This window comes from Erinaceus europaeus, unplaced genomic scaffold (assembly GCF_950295315.1).
Source record: "Erinaceus europaeus unplaced genomic scaffold, mEriEur2.1 scaffold_356, whole genome shotgun sequence".
NCBI lineage: Eukaryota > Metazoa > Chordata > Mammalia > Eulipotyphla > Erinaceidae > Erinaceus > Erinaceus europaeus.
In genome coordinates this window covers 89,251-108,715 of record NW_026647523.1, presented here as the reverse complement: position 1 = coordinate 108,715, position 19,465 = coordinate 89,251, and the positions used below count along the sequence as shown (strand labels likewise).

Below are 19,465 nucleotides of genomic sequence, written 5' to 3'. Positions count from 1 at the left end.
GTTCAAATCCCCGGCTCCCCACCTGCAGGGGAGTTGCTTCACAGGCGGTGAAGCAGGTCTGCAGGTGTCTGTCTTTCTCTCCCCCTCTGTGTCTTCCCCTCCTCTCTCCATTTCTCTCCTATCCAACAATGACGACATCAATTACAGCAACAATAACTACAACAATAAAACAAGGGCAACAAAAGGGAATGAATAAATAAATATTAAAAAAAGAAATAGCATAAAATAATAATAATAATAACCCCTCAGGGCCAGCTGGTGGTGCACCCAGTTGATCAGACAGGTTACAATGTGTAAAGACCTAGGTTCAAGCCCCTGGTCCCCACCTGCAGGGAGAAAATTTCATGAGTGGTGAAACAGTACTGCAGAACCAGGTCGTCATCGTCCTCATCCTCCTCCTCCTTTTTTTTTTTTTTTTTTTGCCTCCAGGGTTATCGTTGGGGCTCAGTGTCTGCACTACAAATCCACTGCTCCTGGAGGCTATTTTTTCCCTTTTGCTGCCTTTGTTGTTTATCTTTGTTATTATTATTGTTGTTGTTGGCTAGGGCAAAGAGAAATGGAGAGAGGAGGGGAAGACAGGGGAAGAGAAAGACAGACACCTGCAGACCTGCTTCACCGCCTGTGAAGCGACTCCCCTGCAGGTGGGGAGCCTACGGCTCGAACCGGGATCCTCACGCCGGTCCTTGTGCTTTGCGCCACGTGCGCTTAACCTGCTGCGCTACCGCCCAGTTCCCCCTTCTTCTTTTCATCTCCTTCTTCTCCTCCCTCACTTCCTCCTTCCCTCCCTCTCCCCACCTCCTCCCTCTCAATTTCTGTATCTATCTAATACACAAATTGATTAATTGCACATTTTAAAAAAATCAGCTCTCAGAGACGTCAGAGGCACTGGTGGACTTTCCTGTGTCATGGGATGGTGATCACATCTAGAATCTCCATGGAAATATTGAGTTCCAGAATCTCAGACCTTCCAAGTGCTATACCTTTAGTCTCTGAGAACTGACATCTAGTTTTTGTATTTTTGCTACGGGTGCACCCCTTAGCACCTGTGCGATTCTATTGCTCCACGTTGACTCTTTTTTTTAACCTTTCACAGTCATACAGAGAGAGCGGGGTGGGGGGAGACAGATAATGAGACCACAGCACAGCTCCACTGTGTGTGAAGCTCCCCTGTGCGCGTGCTCCCATGTGTTACCGTAAGCTTGAATCCGGGTCCTCGGACATAGTGAAGTGTAGGCTCTGCTAGGTGAGCTGTGCCCTGACCCCCAACATGTAGTTTTGTGGCCCTCATTTTCCTTCCCACACCTCCCATTTCTAAATCCCTTCCTCTCTTCAGTACTTCTGTTTTAGTGCAGGGGGTGGGGCCCAGCACCTCGTGTGTGTAAAGCTTGTGTTCTACCACTGAGCCACATACCTGAACCCTTTCTCTCTTCCAGACCTTTTTTTTCCCTCTAGTATAAAACTTATATCAGTAGCATGTTTAATAAGACAAAAATGCTAGAGCTTGAATAAAGGTTTATTTTCTTTAAACACACTTAAATATGAAACAAAAGACAGTATTTTGATAAACGCGTAACTACAAGCTGGACAATAATCAGAAAGTCAGTGCTGAGCATAAAAATCAACATCTGCAGAAGAGAGAGTCACAGGAGCATTGCAGTTAGCAAAGGATTCAGGCCAGATGTGAACTGCCTCCTCTGCACCGAGCCCCCACCACTGGGCTTCCTACACCCCCACCAGAGGGGCAGGCCTTTTCCAGTCACAAAAAATGCAGGAGTTACCCAGCCTCCCCCCTCCCTAGTGTGCAGAGGCATCTTCAATGAGTTAAGGATCCTCAAGTGATCCTTAGTGGGAGGTGGGTCTAGACGCACTGGAATCCTCCATAAAATAATTTTTTTTTTTCTTGAACACCTGGGAAAAAGACTGACCGCAACTTGGCAAAGCAGAATGCGGTTTAAAATTTCAGGGACAGAGACTCAGGGGTGGGGGGGGGGGGCAAAGCATACTCAAGGATTCTCTTGACCGTGGACAGCCCTTTTCTCCTTGGGAAATCGGCAATGCTTGGCACAGGCTGGCTTTCCATTTGTGCACGTTCTGGTGTGAAAGGGGCATCTGTCCTCACAGCTGTTGCAAGAGAAGATACACATGACACTTGGGAATCAAGGACTGAATTCAAAGGAGACACTGTTCTGATTTGCTCAGGGTTTCAGAGCAAAACTCCCAGCTGTGTAGTTCACGTTAAGATGAATTCCTTATCAACCTCCATCAGTGCCCACTGGTGGACGACTGAGTAAAGAATCTGGGAGTTAGATGCTGGATGGAACATGGCCTGCTCATGAGAAGAGATGGCATTGCACCCTTCAGGACAGAATGGATGGAACTGAAAGTCATGATGCTTAGAGAAATAAGTCAAGAGGTGAATCACAACTACTGGATGGTTTCACTCATCTGTGGGATATAAATAATAATAATAAAAAAAACATGAATTTGCAAACAAACAGACTGACTCTTAAACTCTGTGAAGACTATGGTGGTTATCAGAGAAAGAAGGGAAGTGGGGGATTGAGAGAGGGGTGTTTTTGATGTGATGACTCTGGAACTTTGGTGGTAGGTGTGGTGAATCTTACACACCTATTCATAGGTGTACCACTAGTAAAATTTTATAATGCTATAAGCCAATGTTAAATCAATAAAACACTTCAAAGAAAACTTTTAAAAATAATAAAATTCTGTAACTATATATTCGAATAATTTCCCCACATGGAGCAACTGAAATCCAGTGTGTAACTCCCAAGTGTTCTATTCACCAATATATTTTCTTACATAAATTGGTGGCATCTCCTTCCTCAAAGACAAAAAAGAAAATGAAAAAGACATGGACATACATAATGTGAGAGATTAAAGCCAAGCACTTAACTGAGTTAAGTCCTTCCTCCAAATATTGTTCAAATCTGATGGATTTCATTTTTGCATGAGCCATATAAACCAACAAATCACCCGGATTTTATTTACTTGTCTCATTGCCCACTGGGCCTTGTGCCTGCATATTTCTGCTACGCCTGGCAGACATATTTGCCCTTCTGATTTGAAGAAGAGACCCAGAGAAGGAGAGAAACTACAGCTCTGCTTCACTTTTCCGGAGCTTCCCTCTGCTCCCAGGGACTGGAATCCAGGTCCTTGCTCATATCGTAAGTGTGCACTCTCCTGGTGAACTATCTCCTAGTGCTAGGATTTAATTTTAATGTCGTTCTTCCTTCCTTTATTTATTTATTTTTTTTGCCTCCAGGGTTGTCACTGGGGCTCGAGGCCAGCACTACATATGAATTCACTGCTCCTGAAGGCCAGTTTTTTTTCTTCATCTATTGGAAAGGACAGAGAGAAATTGAGAGACGAGAAGGAGATAAGAGAGGGAGAAAGATAAGACATCTGCAGATCTGCTTCAGCGCTTGTAAAGTGACCCCCCCCCCCCCCCGCAGGTAGAGATCTGAGGGCTAGAACCAGGATCCTTATGTGGGTCCTTGCACTTCGTACTATGTGCGCTTAACCCGGTGTGCCACCACCTGACCCCCCCCCCCCGATTTACTCTCTAAGTCCATTTTTATTGCAGTAACATGGGCTTACAGCAGTAGACAAATTTCTGGTGTACCACATTTTAATCTGACGTCTGCTTACGCTGCACCGTGACTGCCACTCTGCCACAAGTCTACTTGTCAGCCACCACCACACAGTAATCCCTCTAGCCCCCTTCCCCTGGGACAGCCTCTATCCTAATCCCTTTCTAAGAGTCTGTTGTTTTTGTTTTATTTTGCCTGCTTGTTTGCTTTACTCACACTCCACACCCAAATGAAAGTAGATAGTATTCTCATACTCATAGGATTGTCTCCATTTGACAATTAATTGTCACTTTACAGTCTCACTTGTTCCTTAGTTGCATAGTCCTCTGTTTTGCTATCAAATAACGGCTCGGGCTATGGCAAAATACAGTGGCTTAATGAAGACTCCCACGGAGTCACAATGGCATTGGCACTGAATGCTGATGACTCGAGGTCAGGCGGCAGTGAAATGTCACTCACCTGCAGGTGTCTGGGTGGAAGATCTTGTGCTTTTGACAGCAGCTCTCCTGACTTTCTCTGCACTCAATGCAACTGCAGTTTTCTGGGTGCTGGATGAGATCTTGGGGACACGGTGTCTTACAGACACACTCACAGCGATCTTCATCAAACTTCATGTGTGGTCCGCAGAGAGCCGGCTCCTGGAGACGAGAGTGGTCTGAACAGAAACAGAAAGCCAGGGTAGTGAGTAACTGGAGCCCGGGGAATGTGAGCACTGACGCTGGCAACCTGACAGTCGGCACCACTCGGAAAGAAGCTAGAGTCACCTCTCTGCTTTTCTGTCATTTTCCCTCCTTCACAAGGGAGTTTCGCTTTTCTTTTCACACAGAATTCACACATTCTTTAAAGTCAGTGGTAAACATGTTATAAATCAAATATTTTGATTAAGATTTTTTAGAGAGTCTTAGCTTAATGGCTTATTATAAACGCAAACTTGTGCATCCAAGCATTAGTAACGTAACAGGAGCTGCCTAGAGACCAGTCCTTCCCAGTATTTGGGTCAAGATGAAAGGAGAGTAGACTACAAGTACCGGCACTATAGGGCCACATCTCAGATCTTATAGAACGTGAGCATTTCCTCACTGCAGATCACAGTACAGGCAGAAAAGATACACCAGTGATAAGGAACTCTGATTGATCAGACAGCTGCTGGAAGATCCGTTTAGCTCAGATGAGGCTCTGAGAAGATTCTGACACTCTTAGCTGACAGATCCTTGTAGAAGATAGACAAGATTGTAGGAAAACTGTTACTCTATGTCTGGCTCTGAGCATCAAGTTCAAATCATTGCAAAAAGGGGGGGGGGAATTTTGAAAGATTTCAACTGTGTCCCCTTAGCATTCTTGAGGTTTTAGTGGTTTAGTTTCTTCCCTAACCTCCTGGTTTGCCTCAGGGAATGGGGCCACTATTCTTGACCCCCCCCCTTGCAGGTGGGGGGCTGAGGGCTCGAACCAGGATCCTTGTGCTTCGCACTATGCACTTCACCCGTTGCACTACCGCCCGGCCCCCAGTATCTTGTATTTTTCATGTAGGTTGCCGTCACTAATTCTACCACCACGGTTCTGAGTCCTTTAATTCACTGTCCACAATACTATCAAATGAAATATGATCGCCCTCACTCTCATACTTTATGCACCTTGAAAACCCTCTCTTTTCACAATGGAAGTCAATTTCCCACCAGGACCTACAAGACTTCTCCATTAACTTGATTCTACCAACTCATCTTTTGCCTCTTTCTCTCCTGTTCCCTGTTTTCCATTCACACCAAATTATGGTACTTTTTTGTTTTCCTGACAGGCCAATGTCTCTTAGTCTCCTGTCTTTGGCCTTGTCCTTCTCTCTGCTAGTCATCACTTCCCCTGAGACCTTTTTAATAGTTAAGATAAGGATGAAGAAAGTGAAGGGGAGGGGAGAGAGACCTCAAATTATGGTGCACCGAAGACTCATGTTCGAGCCCCAGTCCCCACTTGCAGGGGGAAAGCTTTGCAGACGGTGAAGCAGTGTTGCAGGTATCTCTCTGCCTCTCTCCCTCTCTATCCCCCTTTCCCTCTTGATTTCTGGCTGTCTTTATCCAATAAATAAATAAAGATAATGCAAATTTAAAAAAAAAAAATTGAGAGAGAGACCAGAGTACCATTTCACCAATTTATGTGGTGCCAAGGTTCAAACCTAGGGCCTCAAGCATACATGGCATATGCTCTCCTGCTGAGCCACCTCCCTGGCCCTCCCCCCATCTCTCTCCCATCTTCTGTGAGTTTACTGAAATGCCTTACTTTGTACATACTCCCATCCTGTCTTTTCTTACACTGCTTACTTACATTTTGGTTTCTTTCTGCTTCTTCCATCGATTAAAAAACTCTGATAATTAGGAACCAGGTTTCAAATTCTAGCACTTAATAAAAGTTTGTTGCACCATCCTAGAACAGGATGATTATGGCGCCTCTGAAGAATTCTACCCAGCATTCCAAGATACTGGGTTAAGTAGTCTGCTCTTCCCAATACCTGACCATTAATGATATCCCAAAATGGCACCCTCACGTCATCCAGTCTCATAGTTCTCTGTGGTTGATGATCCCTGAGGGACCATCTGCACTGTGTTTTGGAAGGTAGGATCTGGAGAGATGCCATTCTGAATTGGGTGAAGAGGAAGAAGGTGAGCTTTGTAAGCCACATGCCAGTGAGGTAGATGCCACTTCGGGACTAGAGGAGCAGAGCGTTACCAAGAGTTCGTTAAATTCTGAAGACTTGCATGGATCACTAGGTGGCAGTAGAGAATCATTCAGGACGCTTCAGGCAGGACCAACTCCATTCCTGGACTGGGAGGGTTAGGGAAACGCACCCCACTAGACATTTACTGAACTTTGTCCAACTAGATTTGACAGAAGCTGGTTTCACTTCCTCACAAACATCAGAGACAAGATGTAAGAGAAGCCCACGAAGCAGAAACTAGTGAAGGGTGATGCTCTAAAGTATTGACACATATATTTCCCTCTTTGGGAAATTGGTGCTGAGAGACCACTATGTTCTGTGTCTTGTCTTGTTCCTTTGATCACTTTTTATCAATAAACAGATGGACTTTTCCAAAGTAAGTTCTTTAAAGTTGTGATTGTCTTGAGGAATTTAAAATACAGAAAGGTTCTTCCTCCCCTGTACCACACACTCGTTTCTGTCTTCTTATACTGTTTGTTTGAACAGTTTTGAACAATGGCCTGAGTCAAACAAGATGGAATGAAGATGTGGTAACTCAGGGGCTGGGCAGTGGCTCACTCAGTTAAGCACATATATCGCCATACACAAGGATCTGCCCTCTCTAGGGCAGCCCATCTCCAATGACCGGTCCATGGGATCCAGCCTCTTGGCCTGGATTTGAGATAGCCCCTGCCAGGAGCCTTCACAGCATGGACTCGACATAGGGTTTGCAGACAGTTCTTAGCCAGGGCAACACAACTCAGTTTCCCCTCTGCCCAGTCCCCTGCCTCCTTCCCCCCCCATCAATGCCTTGTGCCTACATAACAACCTGCTTGCCTCAGTGGGTGGTGAGAGTCCCCATACCTAGTGGATAGTCTAACAGAAGATGGCTGAACATTCAGCTAAAGTGTGTAGAGGAAATTCAAGACCTGCATGGGCATTAAGCCTACAAGAACTTGGAAGTTTCTCTCTAACTCTGGGTTGAGTTTTTCTGAGCACATTCAGAAGGAAATGAAGACACAGAAGTTTAAGATACAGTTTAAATTCTTTTCCTTAGAATTTAATCTTCACTATTCTTGTTTATAGATGATAGTTTAAAACAAGAAAGCCTTAAATTGCAATTTTTTTCCCAGTAAAACCATGTCAAGCTCTTTGGGAAAGAAATTAAAAATGCATTCATTTTTAAGTCAGATATTCATTGTCCCAAATCCTAGCATTGTAATTTATGAGCAGTGACAATAGCCTATCTGATTTTGTTCCCAACTCTTTTAAAAAACATTTATTTATTTATTTATTCCCTTTTGTTGCCCTTGTTGTTTTATTGTTGTAGTTATTATTGTTGTCATCGTTGTTGGATAGGACAAAGAGAAATGGAGAGAGGAGGGGAAGACCGAGAGGGAGAGAGAAAGACAGACACTTACAGACCTGCTTCACTGCCTGTGAAGCGCCTCCCCTGCAGGTGGGGAGCCAGGGGCTCGAACCAGGATCCTTACGCCCATCCTTGTACTTAACCTGCTACACTACTGCCCGACTCCCTGTTCCCAACTCTTTTAGCCATGTTTTGCTTTTACTTTTTTGCCCATTTCAGAAAAAGTTTTGTTTCCCATCACATGTATTTTGTTTATTTGGTTGGTTGGTTTTATTTTGTTTTGCTTTTTGCAAATTACTGGCATGTTTTCACATGACATAGCTGAGAGAAACCAAGAAGTTTAGAATTACCTTATGTTCCCATGAGACTTATATCCAAACAAACTGGTAAAATGGGTGACTAGTGTTCTGCTCTGAAGTGACATTCATCAGAGCTTTCAAATTCAATGTGTTGGGGCATTAAAATCACTTTGGGCTTTTCTTTAAGATTACAAAGCAGAACGATAAACTGGTGTATCTAGCACAGAGTAATTCTAGCACAGAGGGCTCAGGAACTGAACCGCTCCTATCACTCTTAGCTGCATGATCTTGAGGAAAGTACTAGAGAGCATGGTGTGCTTCCTTTGTGATTGTAAAAACAACGGAGAGTGATGGTACCTGTAGGACTGTTAAGAGGATTAGGTATTTAATCCATACAAAAGGCTTACAACACTGTCTGGTCAACAGGAAGTACTTGTTGCTGTTGTTCTCGTCCTTCTTGCCACTGCCATTATTATTTCACTACTATTATTACCTTCCATTCCCATGAGTGGATTCTCCTCCTGTAAAACACATTGACATTTGCTGCTGTCCCACTGCATGTCGATAGGACAGAGGTTCTTGGAATGTGGACAGCTAGGGAAAGAACACAATAAACCAGATTTCAAGGCTTATAAGAGTAATTGTGCCTGGGGAACACTGGTTAAATGCTGCATAAATCTCCAAGTGGAGAAGAGTTGTGCTTTATAGTGAACTTAATTGACATATATAAACTGTACGTTATAAATAATTCTACAATAACAAATATTCTACTTGGGGACAATGCTGGCCATTTCGGTAGGAACATCTTGATAGGAAGTGTTCCTTTTAGAGGAGCAGAGGTGTGTTCTGGGGAAGTATGAACTTGCATATGCCCCCATTCATCCCTTCACCTGCCACTTACTCACACAGCACCTCTACTTTTGAAGAGCTAAGTATTCTGCTTAGTCACTTTGTTTTCATTTGGTGCCTATGATCTGCCCTTCGTTTATTTCTCTATGTTAGGTTCTTCCTTTTTCCAAATCAGTGATCCTTACCTATGATTTCAGGACATTTTGATAGCACCATAATTGGCTTCGCAAAGAACCGCAAGACATTCTCAAGAAAATGTCCAAGTCAAATGAATTTTAAGTCATTTTCATTGAAAATCAGAATTATCAATTGGGTTTCATTAAGAGGAAGGACAGAAAACTGCCAAATTCAGTTCTATATAGTCCTGCCATCCCCCCCCCATGAACCCCAGAGGCCCCTCCTCCAATTTGGGAGTTTAAATATATGAAGACCCTGCAGTGAGTTCTATTTAATACTAGAACGAGGCAACACATGCCAGATAAGAGACTAAGTATAATATATCATACTATAACAACTACGATTGTATTTGACAATATATTAAGTACTAAGAACAAAGCCCTCCCTTTTTTTTTTTTTTTTTTTTTAACCAGAGCACTGTTCAGATCTGGCTTATGGTGCTGCACGTGACCGAACCTGAGACTTCGGAGCCTCCATCATGAGAATGATTTTGCATATCCGCAATGCTATCTCTGCTGTGTAGACAACCTGGGTTTGCAACCACTGAGCTTTTTGGTCCTATTACAATATACTTCTACCACCTAACAAAGCAGTATTACTCAAATAGTCCTGGGTTAGAAGCAAAAGGATGGCCCACTTGAAGAGAAAGAGATGACTGTATGAATCAGGATACCTCCACACAGTTTTGGCCAAGACAAGAATGAGCTGATCCAAATACAAGAAACACTTACAGGTCTTCTTCTGGGAGCTGGATCGATCTTCTGATGATAGAATATGGGTGGCGGGGAGCCGTTGGCAGACACTTACAACCTGTGTGGTTGGCCACTTTAATAGGCACCAACTCAGGGACTGACGTCAAAGGCACTGATATCTCAAAGAGCTAGAGTAGAGAAAGAGAACCATAAGTGGAGATGTTGGGATTCTAATAATAATTACCTGAGTCTACATGTTTACCTTTGTCCCATTTAGCAAGGCTGTCCACCGACAGCCGAACTCAAAAAGGTAAGAGTTGGCCAGATGGAGAAAATTCTGGGTGGGGAGTCAGGAGAGTGGGACCTTCTCCGACCGTACCAAACTGCTCAAATCTCTGCTCCTGCTTTAGATTTGAGTGAGAATTATAAGCCAAAGCCTCTTGTACCATGTAAGCTTTGTTTCTGCTAACAGCTGAGAGTTAGCTGAACTTGTGTTGCTTTTTTCACAAAGTTCAAACTTCTCTAAAAAGGACCTAGCAAAAGAAACTCCTCAGTTTAAGGGTATTGTGAGGAGTCAGGGGGAGCAAAAATAAGGAGAATGTAACCTGTTATTGAACAAACCAGCACTCCATTCTTTCTACTCAATGAAGATAATTCCTAAACATGAATATATCCAGTGCCTATGTGATTTTATTGCACTACCTCTCTCATAGTCACAAGGAAACACGATTATCTAGGCAAACATGACAATTAAACGAATATATCCGCATGCAGGAGGAATTTGCAATACAGAACCAAAAGGAATACACTTTGACTTGTAGCTTTTTAAAGCATTTTCCTTTAAATTTTCCATATTGCTTTCCCATGCAATACTTCCGGTGATATGGTAGCAATAGAAAGAAAAACTAATCAACTGAGCAAAGGGGAGTTTAGAAGCTGGACAAGGAAGAAGCCCTTCTTTCATGGGACTGCAGGATTTTTTTTTCTAGGGGTCTGTGTGTGTGTCACACACCACACACACACACACACACACACACACACACACACACACACACACACACACGAAGCCAACTTCCATGGATGGTGGTTATAGATCCTCCTTTGCCCTCACTTTCACCAAGGCTGGCAGTGACCACCACTGGGGAAGTCAGTCTGTCAGTCCTCTCCTCCACTTTCTCTCTGGGTTGGGTTCCCCAAACTCCTTTTTCCCGGTGCCTTTCCAACCTAGGGGCAGGAACAGTTTCCACCTCCTGCTTGACCTGTGGACCTGCCCAGTGCCTTCTCCTGCCCCCACCTTGCCTACCCCTCCATTAAACTCTCTTCATTCACTCCACTAGAATAGCACAGCATCGAATCAACACACAAGATAACGGGGAGGGGGGTGTCTTTGTTCATTTCCACAACTGTTCTAGAAATTTTCACATATGCTTTTCTGAATCTTGATATGATATCAACAGAGACAGTCATTTACGAGAGTTCAGACTTGGGAGTCCCACAGACTTGGATTTGAGTCCCAGTCTGGCTGTACGTCACCTCCTTGAGATTTCAATGCTGCATCAGTCCAACAGGGGGCATAGATAACTGACCCTCTTAGCTCATTTCAGGGAATCTAAGCGATAGGGCACACAGAGAAAACACTTAGCCTGGGACTGGCAGCCCAGCGCAGGAGAGCTGTCCCCACCCCAGAACTCTAGACAGAGCAAACTTGCCAATGTCCTCATACCTGTTTGGAAACATACGAGGTGCTTGTGTTCATACAGACGAGGCTCTCTTCATTACAGCAGCCACCGCAGCGGAACACATTCACGCAGGGAGGCTTGAAGAACGTGTTGGTGCTCCTTCCTAGCTCGCTGGCCACCTCCACGCAAGTTTCCCTGGGGCTGCACTGGGTTCTCTGCCACTCCTCATCTATAACTGTAGAGAAACATGAGAGGACCCTGCCAGGCTAGCGTGTGCCAGTGGGACGTGGCATGTCGTCGGTTTCACACCTGCAGTACCTAAAGGCTTGACTCACTAGATAACTGTAGTCAGTCCTCGAAGACTGCTTTCTGAAAAATCAAACCTCAGATCTGTGTTCCTTTTCAATTTCTACTCCACTTCTATCGAACATAGTCACTGTATTTCCCTTTGGCGAAGAACAAACACTATCTCTTATGCAAAAAGAATCACCCACCTCGGGTCTCTCTGGAGGCACTGGCAGAGAAGGAAGCCAATGGAAGCTTAAACGTAACATGTACTGTTTACAAGGCAATCAGCAGGAGACGGCTGGTAGCATTTCTCCTACTGGTAGCCAGGTGCGGGAAAGCTTTAGAGCCAGCAAGAAATACCTTTCTGCTGGTTGCGTCAAGAAAGGAGGGTAGTAGAACCTGAAATGGAATTGGCATATTGCCCCCAAGTAAAAGACTCTGGGGTGGGTGGGTGGGGAGAATACAGGTCCATGAAGGACGATAAGTGACATAATGGGGGTTGTATTGTTAAATGGGAAACTGGGAATGTTATGCATGTACAAACTATTGTATTCACTGTTGAATGTAAAACATTAACTCCCCAATAAAGAAATAAATTTAAAAAAAAAGAAAGGAGGGTAGGATTCCGATCTGGCAAACACGTGAAGAGAAATTTAAGTGGAACTAATCTTTCTTCAAGTGGGAGTTGTCTCATTTGCTAGGGCCTGTTGCTGATGTTTATATAAAATGACAAAATACACTTGCTCCTGTTGATGAAAGGAGCTCTATTCTGGTCATTCCAGCTAATTTGAGGGGAACAAGAAAAAGAGGCAAGCCTCTGGGAACAGAAAACAGATCATACATATTTTTGTAAAATGGTACTTGCATCTCTCTTGGAGTTAGTTTTCTTAATTAGATGCTGACACTTTGATACTCAATGTTTCATGGCCTTTCTACAGATGCTTTTGGGAAGTACTTCAGTTTTATGAGAGAAACAGTGTTGTAGAGTTTATTATATGTTGTTGGAGTGGTGGTGAAGACTTCTTGTGGTCGGCAGTTTCTAAAATGACTCCCGATAATAATGTCATGTCAATTATGCCTCAATAAAAATGAAAAAAAGAATGTAAAACATTAATTCCCCAATAAAGAAATTTAAAAAAAACAAAAAAAGAATAAACTGACCTTCCCCGCTGATGCCCACTTCCTGCTGTTCACAATCTTATAGAACCCTCCTCTCTGTGTGTGGAATGGACCTAGTGACTGGCTTCTTATGAAGAGAAGACAGCAAAAGTGACGGAGCGTCCCTTCCATGATTAAGTTAAAGAGAGTAATGTCTGCTTCCTGGAGGTGGTGATGGTGCAGTGGACTCACAGGTCTGAGGTCCTGAGTTCAATCTCTGGCAGGGAATGTGCCAGAGTGATACTCTGCTTCAGCCTCCTTCTCTCCCTTTTTCATCAACTGGTAAATACATCTTTAGGGGAAAAAAAAAAAGACTAGGTTCCAGGGCTGGAGGAGATACAACAGTGGTAGGGCACAGGGCTTGCAAGCATGACGCTACAGGCCCAGTCTTCAGCACTTTCATATGACAGAATCGAGCAGTACTCTCCCTCTCCCTCTCCCTCTCCCTCTCCCTCTCCCTCTCCCTCTCCCTCTCCCTCTCCCTCTCCCTCTCCCTCTCCTTCTCTCTTTCCCTTTCTCCCTCTCCCCCTCTCCCTCTCTCCCTCTCTTTCTCTTATAGATAAATAAATATTTTAAAAATCAGACATATTTCCATGTGTATTTCTCCCTCTCCCGCCTTGCAAATCTCCCTTCTCCTCATAGATCACCTCTTTAATCAATGCAAACACACTTTATAAGATGCTCAGCTGCTGGAAAGCACTGCGCACTGTATATAATTAGTCTAAACTTTTGTCCTTTTCTTCCCCCCATAGTAAAAAAAAAAAATTGCCCTATGAAACTTTTTTTGAAAACTCCTGATTAGGACTACCTATATAAAGAGCTGGAAGGTTGTAAACACAAGAGATAAATGACCCAGGTAGGCATTAATATGGGTGTTATTTAATTCACTGCTATGATACATGAATCCATGAAAAAAGGAAGTAATCAACCTATGAAAATAGGCCTTGTTTAAAATCCTACTTAAATCCTGCTTCCCATTTGCTCCTTTATAGTGAAGTCTGGAAGTCAGAGCGGCATGATTTTAATCAAGAGTTTGTGGACCTCTGACCGACGCCACTGATTAAAGTCTTCAGAATTCAACTTTGTCACGGCCCAGCAGGCTGAAGCCCATCTTGCAAGATGATCACACATTCCAATTAGTGTAACACATCAGCTTGATTACTTCCTGCTTCCAACGTAGCTTGAGATAATCCTCCATGTAATAAGAGATGTGTTAGAGTTGGGAAATCCTGTATGCTTTGAGTTCTTAAGAAATGCAATTTTTACCCCCACACTGATGGACATCGAATCTTTGATAAGGGGCCCAAAGTATTAAATGGAGGAAGGAGGCTCTCCAATAAATGGTGCTGGGAAAACTGGGTTGAAACATGCAGAAGAATGAAATTGAACCACCTTATCTCACCAGAAACAAAAAACTCCAAATGGATCAAGGACCTGGATGTTAGACCAGAAACTATCAAATACTTAGAGGAAAACATTGGTGGAACACTTTTCCACCTAAACCTCAAGGGCATCTTTGATGAAACAAACCCAACTGCAAGGAAGACTAAAGCAGAAACAATCCAATGGGACTACATCAAATTGAAAAGCTTCTGCACAGCCAAAGAAACTATCACACAAACAAAGAGACCCCTCACAGAATGGGAGAAGATCCTCACATGCCATACATCAGACAAGAGACTAATCACCAAAATATATAAAGAGCTCAGCAAACTTAGCAACAAAAAAAGCAAATGACCCCATCCAAAAATGGGCAGAGGATACGAACAAAACGTTCACTTCAGAGGAGATCCAAAAGGCTAACAAACACATGAAAAATTGCTCCAGGTCGCTGATTGTCAGAGAAATGCAAATAAAGACAACATTGAGATACCACCTCACTCCTGTGAGAATGGAATACATGCCACTTTTCAAAATCCCCTAGTCCTGGTTTGATGGGAAGGGTTGTCCACCTCCATTTTTACAGAGCATCTCCTGGTCAGGGTCTTGAGTGTCCATCTGAAGGTGCTGGGACCCCCCAGCACCTTCCAACCCTCTCCTGTTTTTTTTTTTTTTTTGTCCAGAGCCAGAGTCTCATTGATTTTTTTTTTCTTTCAATTTTGACCACCAGGGTTATTGCTGGAGCTCAGTGCCTCCATGACAAATCCACCACTCTACATAGCCATTTTCCCCCTCTTCCTCCTCCTGCTTTTTTTTTTTATAAATAAAGATAGAAATAGAGAAGAAAGTGGGATAGAGAGAGGGAGAGACAGAGAGACACCTGCAACACTGCTTCACCATTTGTGAGCCTTCCCTCCATGCAGGTGAGGACCAGGAACTTGAACCTAGGTCTCTGTACATGGTGATATGTGCATCTACTAGGTGTGCAGAGGGGAGAGAGAGAGAGAGACAGAGAGATCACAACAATGGAGCTTCCTCAGGTGCCATGGCACCTGCCATGTGGGGTCAGGGTTGAAACCTGAGCTGCATGCCCTTCCTGGTGAGCGCTCTCTCTCTCTCTCTGCCTTTCTCTCTTACTTTCATTTGATAGGACAGAGATAAATTGAGAGGGCAGAGGGAGAGAGAAAGAGAGACACTAGGTTAGTGCAGCACTGCTTCACTGCTCATGAAACTTCCCCCCTGCAGGTGGGGAGTGGGGGCTTGAACCTGAGCTCTTGAGAACTGTAACTGTAACATGTGTGTGCTCTACCAGGTACACTGGCACCTACACTCAGGTAAGCTTATCTCAGCCCCACATTTGACCCCTTTGCTTCCTGGAAGTCTATGCTAATTCACCACATAGAAGGAAACCGGAGTTTCAACCTGGCTGAAGTGAGTTCTAAGCTACGGTTCTAACCATTTCAAGTCATTTAGATGCAAACACTTGGCCAGTTTTAATCACGTTGTGATCACATTGTCACGAGTTGCATAATGTTGTTTCAACCAGTAACAGTGGTCCCAACAACAGGACAGGTTTATACTGCTGGTCCCACTAGGCTCTGTCCTCCAGCCTGGGGGCACAAGGCTGTGCCATCTAGGTCTGTGTAACTTCACTCTGACGTCTGCACGAGATCACTCAACAGTGCCATTCTCAGGACATGTCCCTACCACTAAACTACTAGGATTGTAAATCTAAACTCCCCAAGCCAACAGGGTCACAGTGGCTTCTTGTGTTGCTTTCACATAGCATCAGAAATGAGAAATTGCTAAGCAGAGGCCACACGATCCTATTCAACAAGCATTTCATTCCTCTGGGCGTAATACTCATGATGGTGTACTGACGAAACCCATCCATACCCTAGTAGGAACAAACACCTTTTATTTCAGTTTTGTTTGTTTTGCCAGGAACTCTCACACATACACAGTCTCATAGTTTCCAGGGCCACTGTCCCACTCAGAGACAGAGAAACATTACAATAGCAAACCTTCCCCTGGTGCTGTTGGGACACTCCTGGGTGGCGCTGGGGCTCAAGCCTGGAAGCACATATGGCAAGACAGGTGCTCCACCAGGGACTATCTCTTCTGGGCCCCCTTCATTTCAAATCCTCTTATTTCCTAGTTCGGAGTAGGAATTCTTGGGTCTAGAGAACTCCCCCTTGACTATTCTTCCAGTAGTATTAGTACAAATGCCTTTTTCTTCTGCCATGGTTTTAGCTCCCAGAGTATTCCTTTTTTTTTTTTTTCCACAGTATGTGAGATACAAAGGGAGAAAGACAGAGAAAGGACAGACACCATAGCGCTGTTCTATAGCTTGTGAAGCTTCCCTGTGCAGATGCCTTCACGTGGTGACCAGGGGCTCAATCACAGGTCCCTGCACATGGCAATGTCAACTCTATTGGACGAGCCATCTTCAGCCCCACTGCCAGCGGAAATCATGAGGACTCAGTTTCCAAATTATGCTTTCACCTTATACTATAAATCAGAATTTGAATAAAGAGCTCTATGTAGCCTGCTGGTGTTCATATGTGTGCATAGCAGTAGAAGACTCCTTGTCTATAGAAAACTCGGGCTGCTGTATTTATGCAAATGCACTGATCTTGCTTTTCTGTTAGGAACAGTCATTTCAGGTCTCCTTTGTGTTCATATCTCTGAGTTCCACGTGCTTCTCTATTACAATATGCAGTGCGCACGTACAGTTGCAGATACACTACTCAGCCATCAAAAAGGATGAGACTGTAACATCTGGAACAAAATGAATGGAGTCGGAGGCGATTACGCTGAGTGAAATAGTAGCAAGATGGAAGAAAAGTTCTGGATGGTCTCGTTCAGATGTAGAATATAAATGACTAAAGCAAAGAGCTTTCCAAAAATGGATAACCAGTCTGTCTCTTGTACAATATGAGAACTAAGGTGGTTCCAGGGATGTAGAGCTGAGGGCTGAAGGAACACACTACCTTTGTGGGGCGTGTGTGTGCACGGTGACTTACACACATCATGGGTGACTATGAAAATACACCTGGAATCTGATAATTTTGTAAAACAATGTTGAATCACAACTAACATGGGGGGAAATACAAGCATGAAGCTAACTACATGATTAAAAATGTGTGTGTGTGTATATATATATATATATATATATGTATATATATATATATATATATATATATATTACTTTTTAGAAAGATTCAAAGAGAGAGGGAGAAATACCAGAGCACTGCTCAGCTCTCGTGTTCCTATATTTTTGAAATGCTCTGCTGTGTTAGTTTTTCATGTCCAGGCCATATGGACTATGCGTGGATTTCTGTGTGGATTAAACCTAGGAAAGCAGGATTTCCCACTAATCCCAAATGTGTGACACCAGTGACCTCATTTTCATCTACTTGGCATGTGCCAGCCCCACTCTAGTTTTTGGAAGCAGTTGGTGCTCTGTCCATGACCTTATAACAAACAAGAATTGGACACACACACACACACACACACACACACACACACACACACACACACACACACACCTTTTAGAGTTTCGATGTCATAGAACGTTGCTGCAAACCTGGTGGACCTGTGGGACGCCGAGCGGGAGTCTGCACTGGGAAAACTTTTGAGCTTGAGTCGGCACCGCCACAGCTTCCAGTCCTCAAAATGCGTGATTCGAAGCAGCTCCTCCAAGCCAGATGCTGCCCTGATTTGCTGTTCCGATTGCTCTAACATGGAGCGGGACGCTCGCTTCAAAAGACAAAACAAAACAGAATTATGACTTCAAAAGCAAGTTATTAAAGCTCAAATCAAATTGATAACTTTCATTGCTAACACTAAGGTAAACAGACCTGAAAAGATATTAGGGGAAAGACTCAAACGCAGACCGCTAAGTACCCAGGAAAAATGATGTCTGCTAGTATTTGTGATTCACATTCAGCTCACTTATGATCCGGTCAAAGGGATCACTTCTTTCTCCAGTGTTCTCTGAACTTTTAAAAACAATACCATAGACAGTTAAGAGTTGTGCCTCAAAATGATAGGTCCATACTCTAACACCCAGAACCTGCCAATGTGGCTTGATCTGGAGAAGGATCTTTGCAGATAGAAGGAAGTCAAGGAATGAGATCATTCTGGATCTCTCCCCTATACGGGATGAAGTCAAGAAAAGAGATAAGATAATTCTGGGTTTCCCAGGCGGATCCTAAATACCAAGTCAAGTACCCTGATATGAAACAGAAGAGCGAAGTCTACAAACATTGCAAAGCATCTTATAAAGGCAGGCTATGCAGATACAAGCCAGGACCTGCCTGGAGCCCCCAGAAGCTGGAAGAGGCTAGAAAGATGTTCCATGGGAGTCTTGGGAGGGAGGATAGCCACACAGGCAACTTGATATCAAGGCTCAATTCCAGAACTGTCAGAGAATACACTTCTGCTGTGCGGAATTACCAAGTCTGTGGTCATTTGTTATAAGAGCCTCAGGAAATTGTTTTTATTTTTATTTTTTCTTCACTGAGGTTTCATCACTCTGGGTCAACTTTTTTCAGACACACACACACACACACACACACACACACACACACACACACACACACACACACACACACACGGAGACACCACAGCACTGAAACTTCCTCCAATGTGGTGGGCACTGGGCTTGGACCTGGGCTGTGCACATGACAAGACATGTGTATAACTATCCATGTGGCCTGTTTTGCTGGACCAAATGTAGATTTTTTTTTTTTTTACATTTTACTCTTTTTATGACAGGAGCCAGTGGCAATCATTTTCACCTGTGTTATTAGCTGGAGAGACTGATTCACAAGGACTAGTGACCTTGTTTACAACCATACCAAAAAAAAAAAAAAAAGATTTTCAAAGCCAGATAATCTACATATTCTGTCTTCTTCTAACCCTTGAAACTCCCCTTTTTTTCCTTCTAAACTCAGCTTACTATTTGAAGAGCATGATTTCTTTCCGAGAACTGACAGCAGCTTCTAGAGCTTATGCAGAAAACGTGCCTCCCACACAAGTGCCAAGTCTGAATCAGCTGACAGAATGCATGAATTTGTGAGCAAATCAGACTCAGTCAGTGAAAGCTTGTCAGCATGTAGCCTCATCATTCAAAGCCAGAGGCTCGGTCACAGGAGTAATGACCCCTGTACGCAACCAAAAGCTATGCTGTCACACAAAGCGGTGGGACCGACTTCATTGAGCTTCCCCACCCTGGGGGTGGTTCTGTCTATAAGGAAGGACCTGGATTTTCTC

At 43.8% G+C, this 19,465-nt stretch overlaps 1 protein-coding gene across 3 annotated transcripts in view; it reads right to left on the bottom strand.

Annotated features, from left to right (window-relative positions):
• Positions 1–1,495: 1,495 nt before the first annotated feature.
• The window catches only part of VEGFD (vascular endothelial growth factor D), a 33,887-nt gene continuing 15,917 nt past the window's right edge, over positions 1,496–19,465 (bottom strand). For 2 of the 3 annotated variants that reach the window (XM_007538588.3, XM_060184106.1), the window contains exons 2-7: positions 17,737–17,947; positions 11,404–11,594; positions 9,720–9,868; positions 8,456–8,556; positions 4,071–4,266; positions 1,496–2,121 (exon numbers count right to left, since the gene is read on the bottom strand). In XM_007538588.3, coding sequence (XP_007538650.1) covers positions 2,004–2,121; positions 4,071–4,266; positions 8,456–8,556; positions 9,720–9,868; positions 11,404–11,594; positions 17,737–17,947 — 966 coding nt within the window. In that variant the 3' untranslated portion in view covers positions 1,496–2,003. Of the gene's footprint in view, positions 2,446–4,070; positions 4,267–8,455; positions 8,557–9,719; positions 9,869–11,403; positions 11,595–17,736; positions 17,948–19,465 lie in introns of all 3 variants that reach the window. The other variant, XM_060184107.1, reaches the window with a different exon arrangement.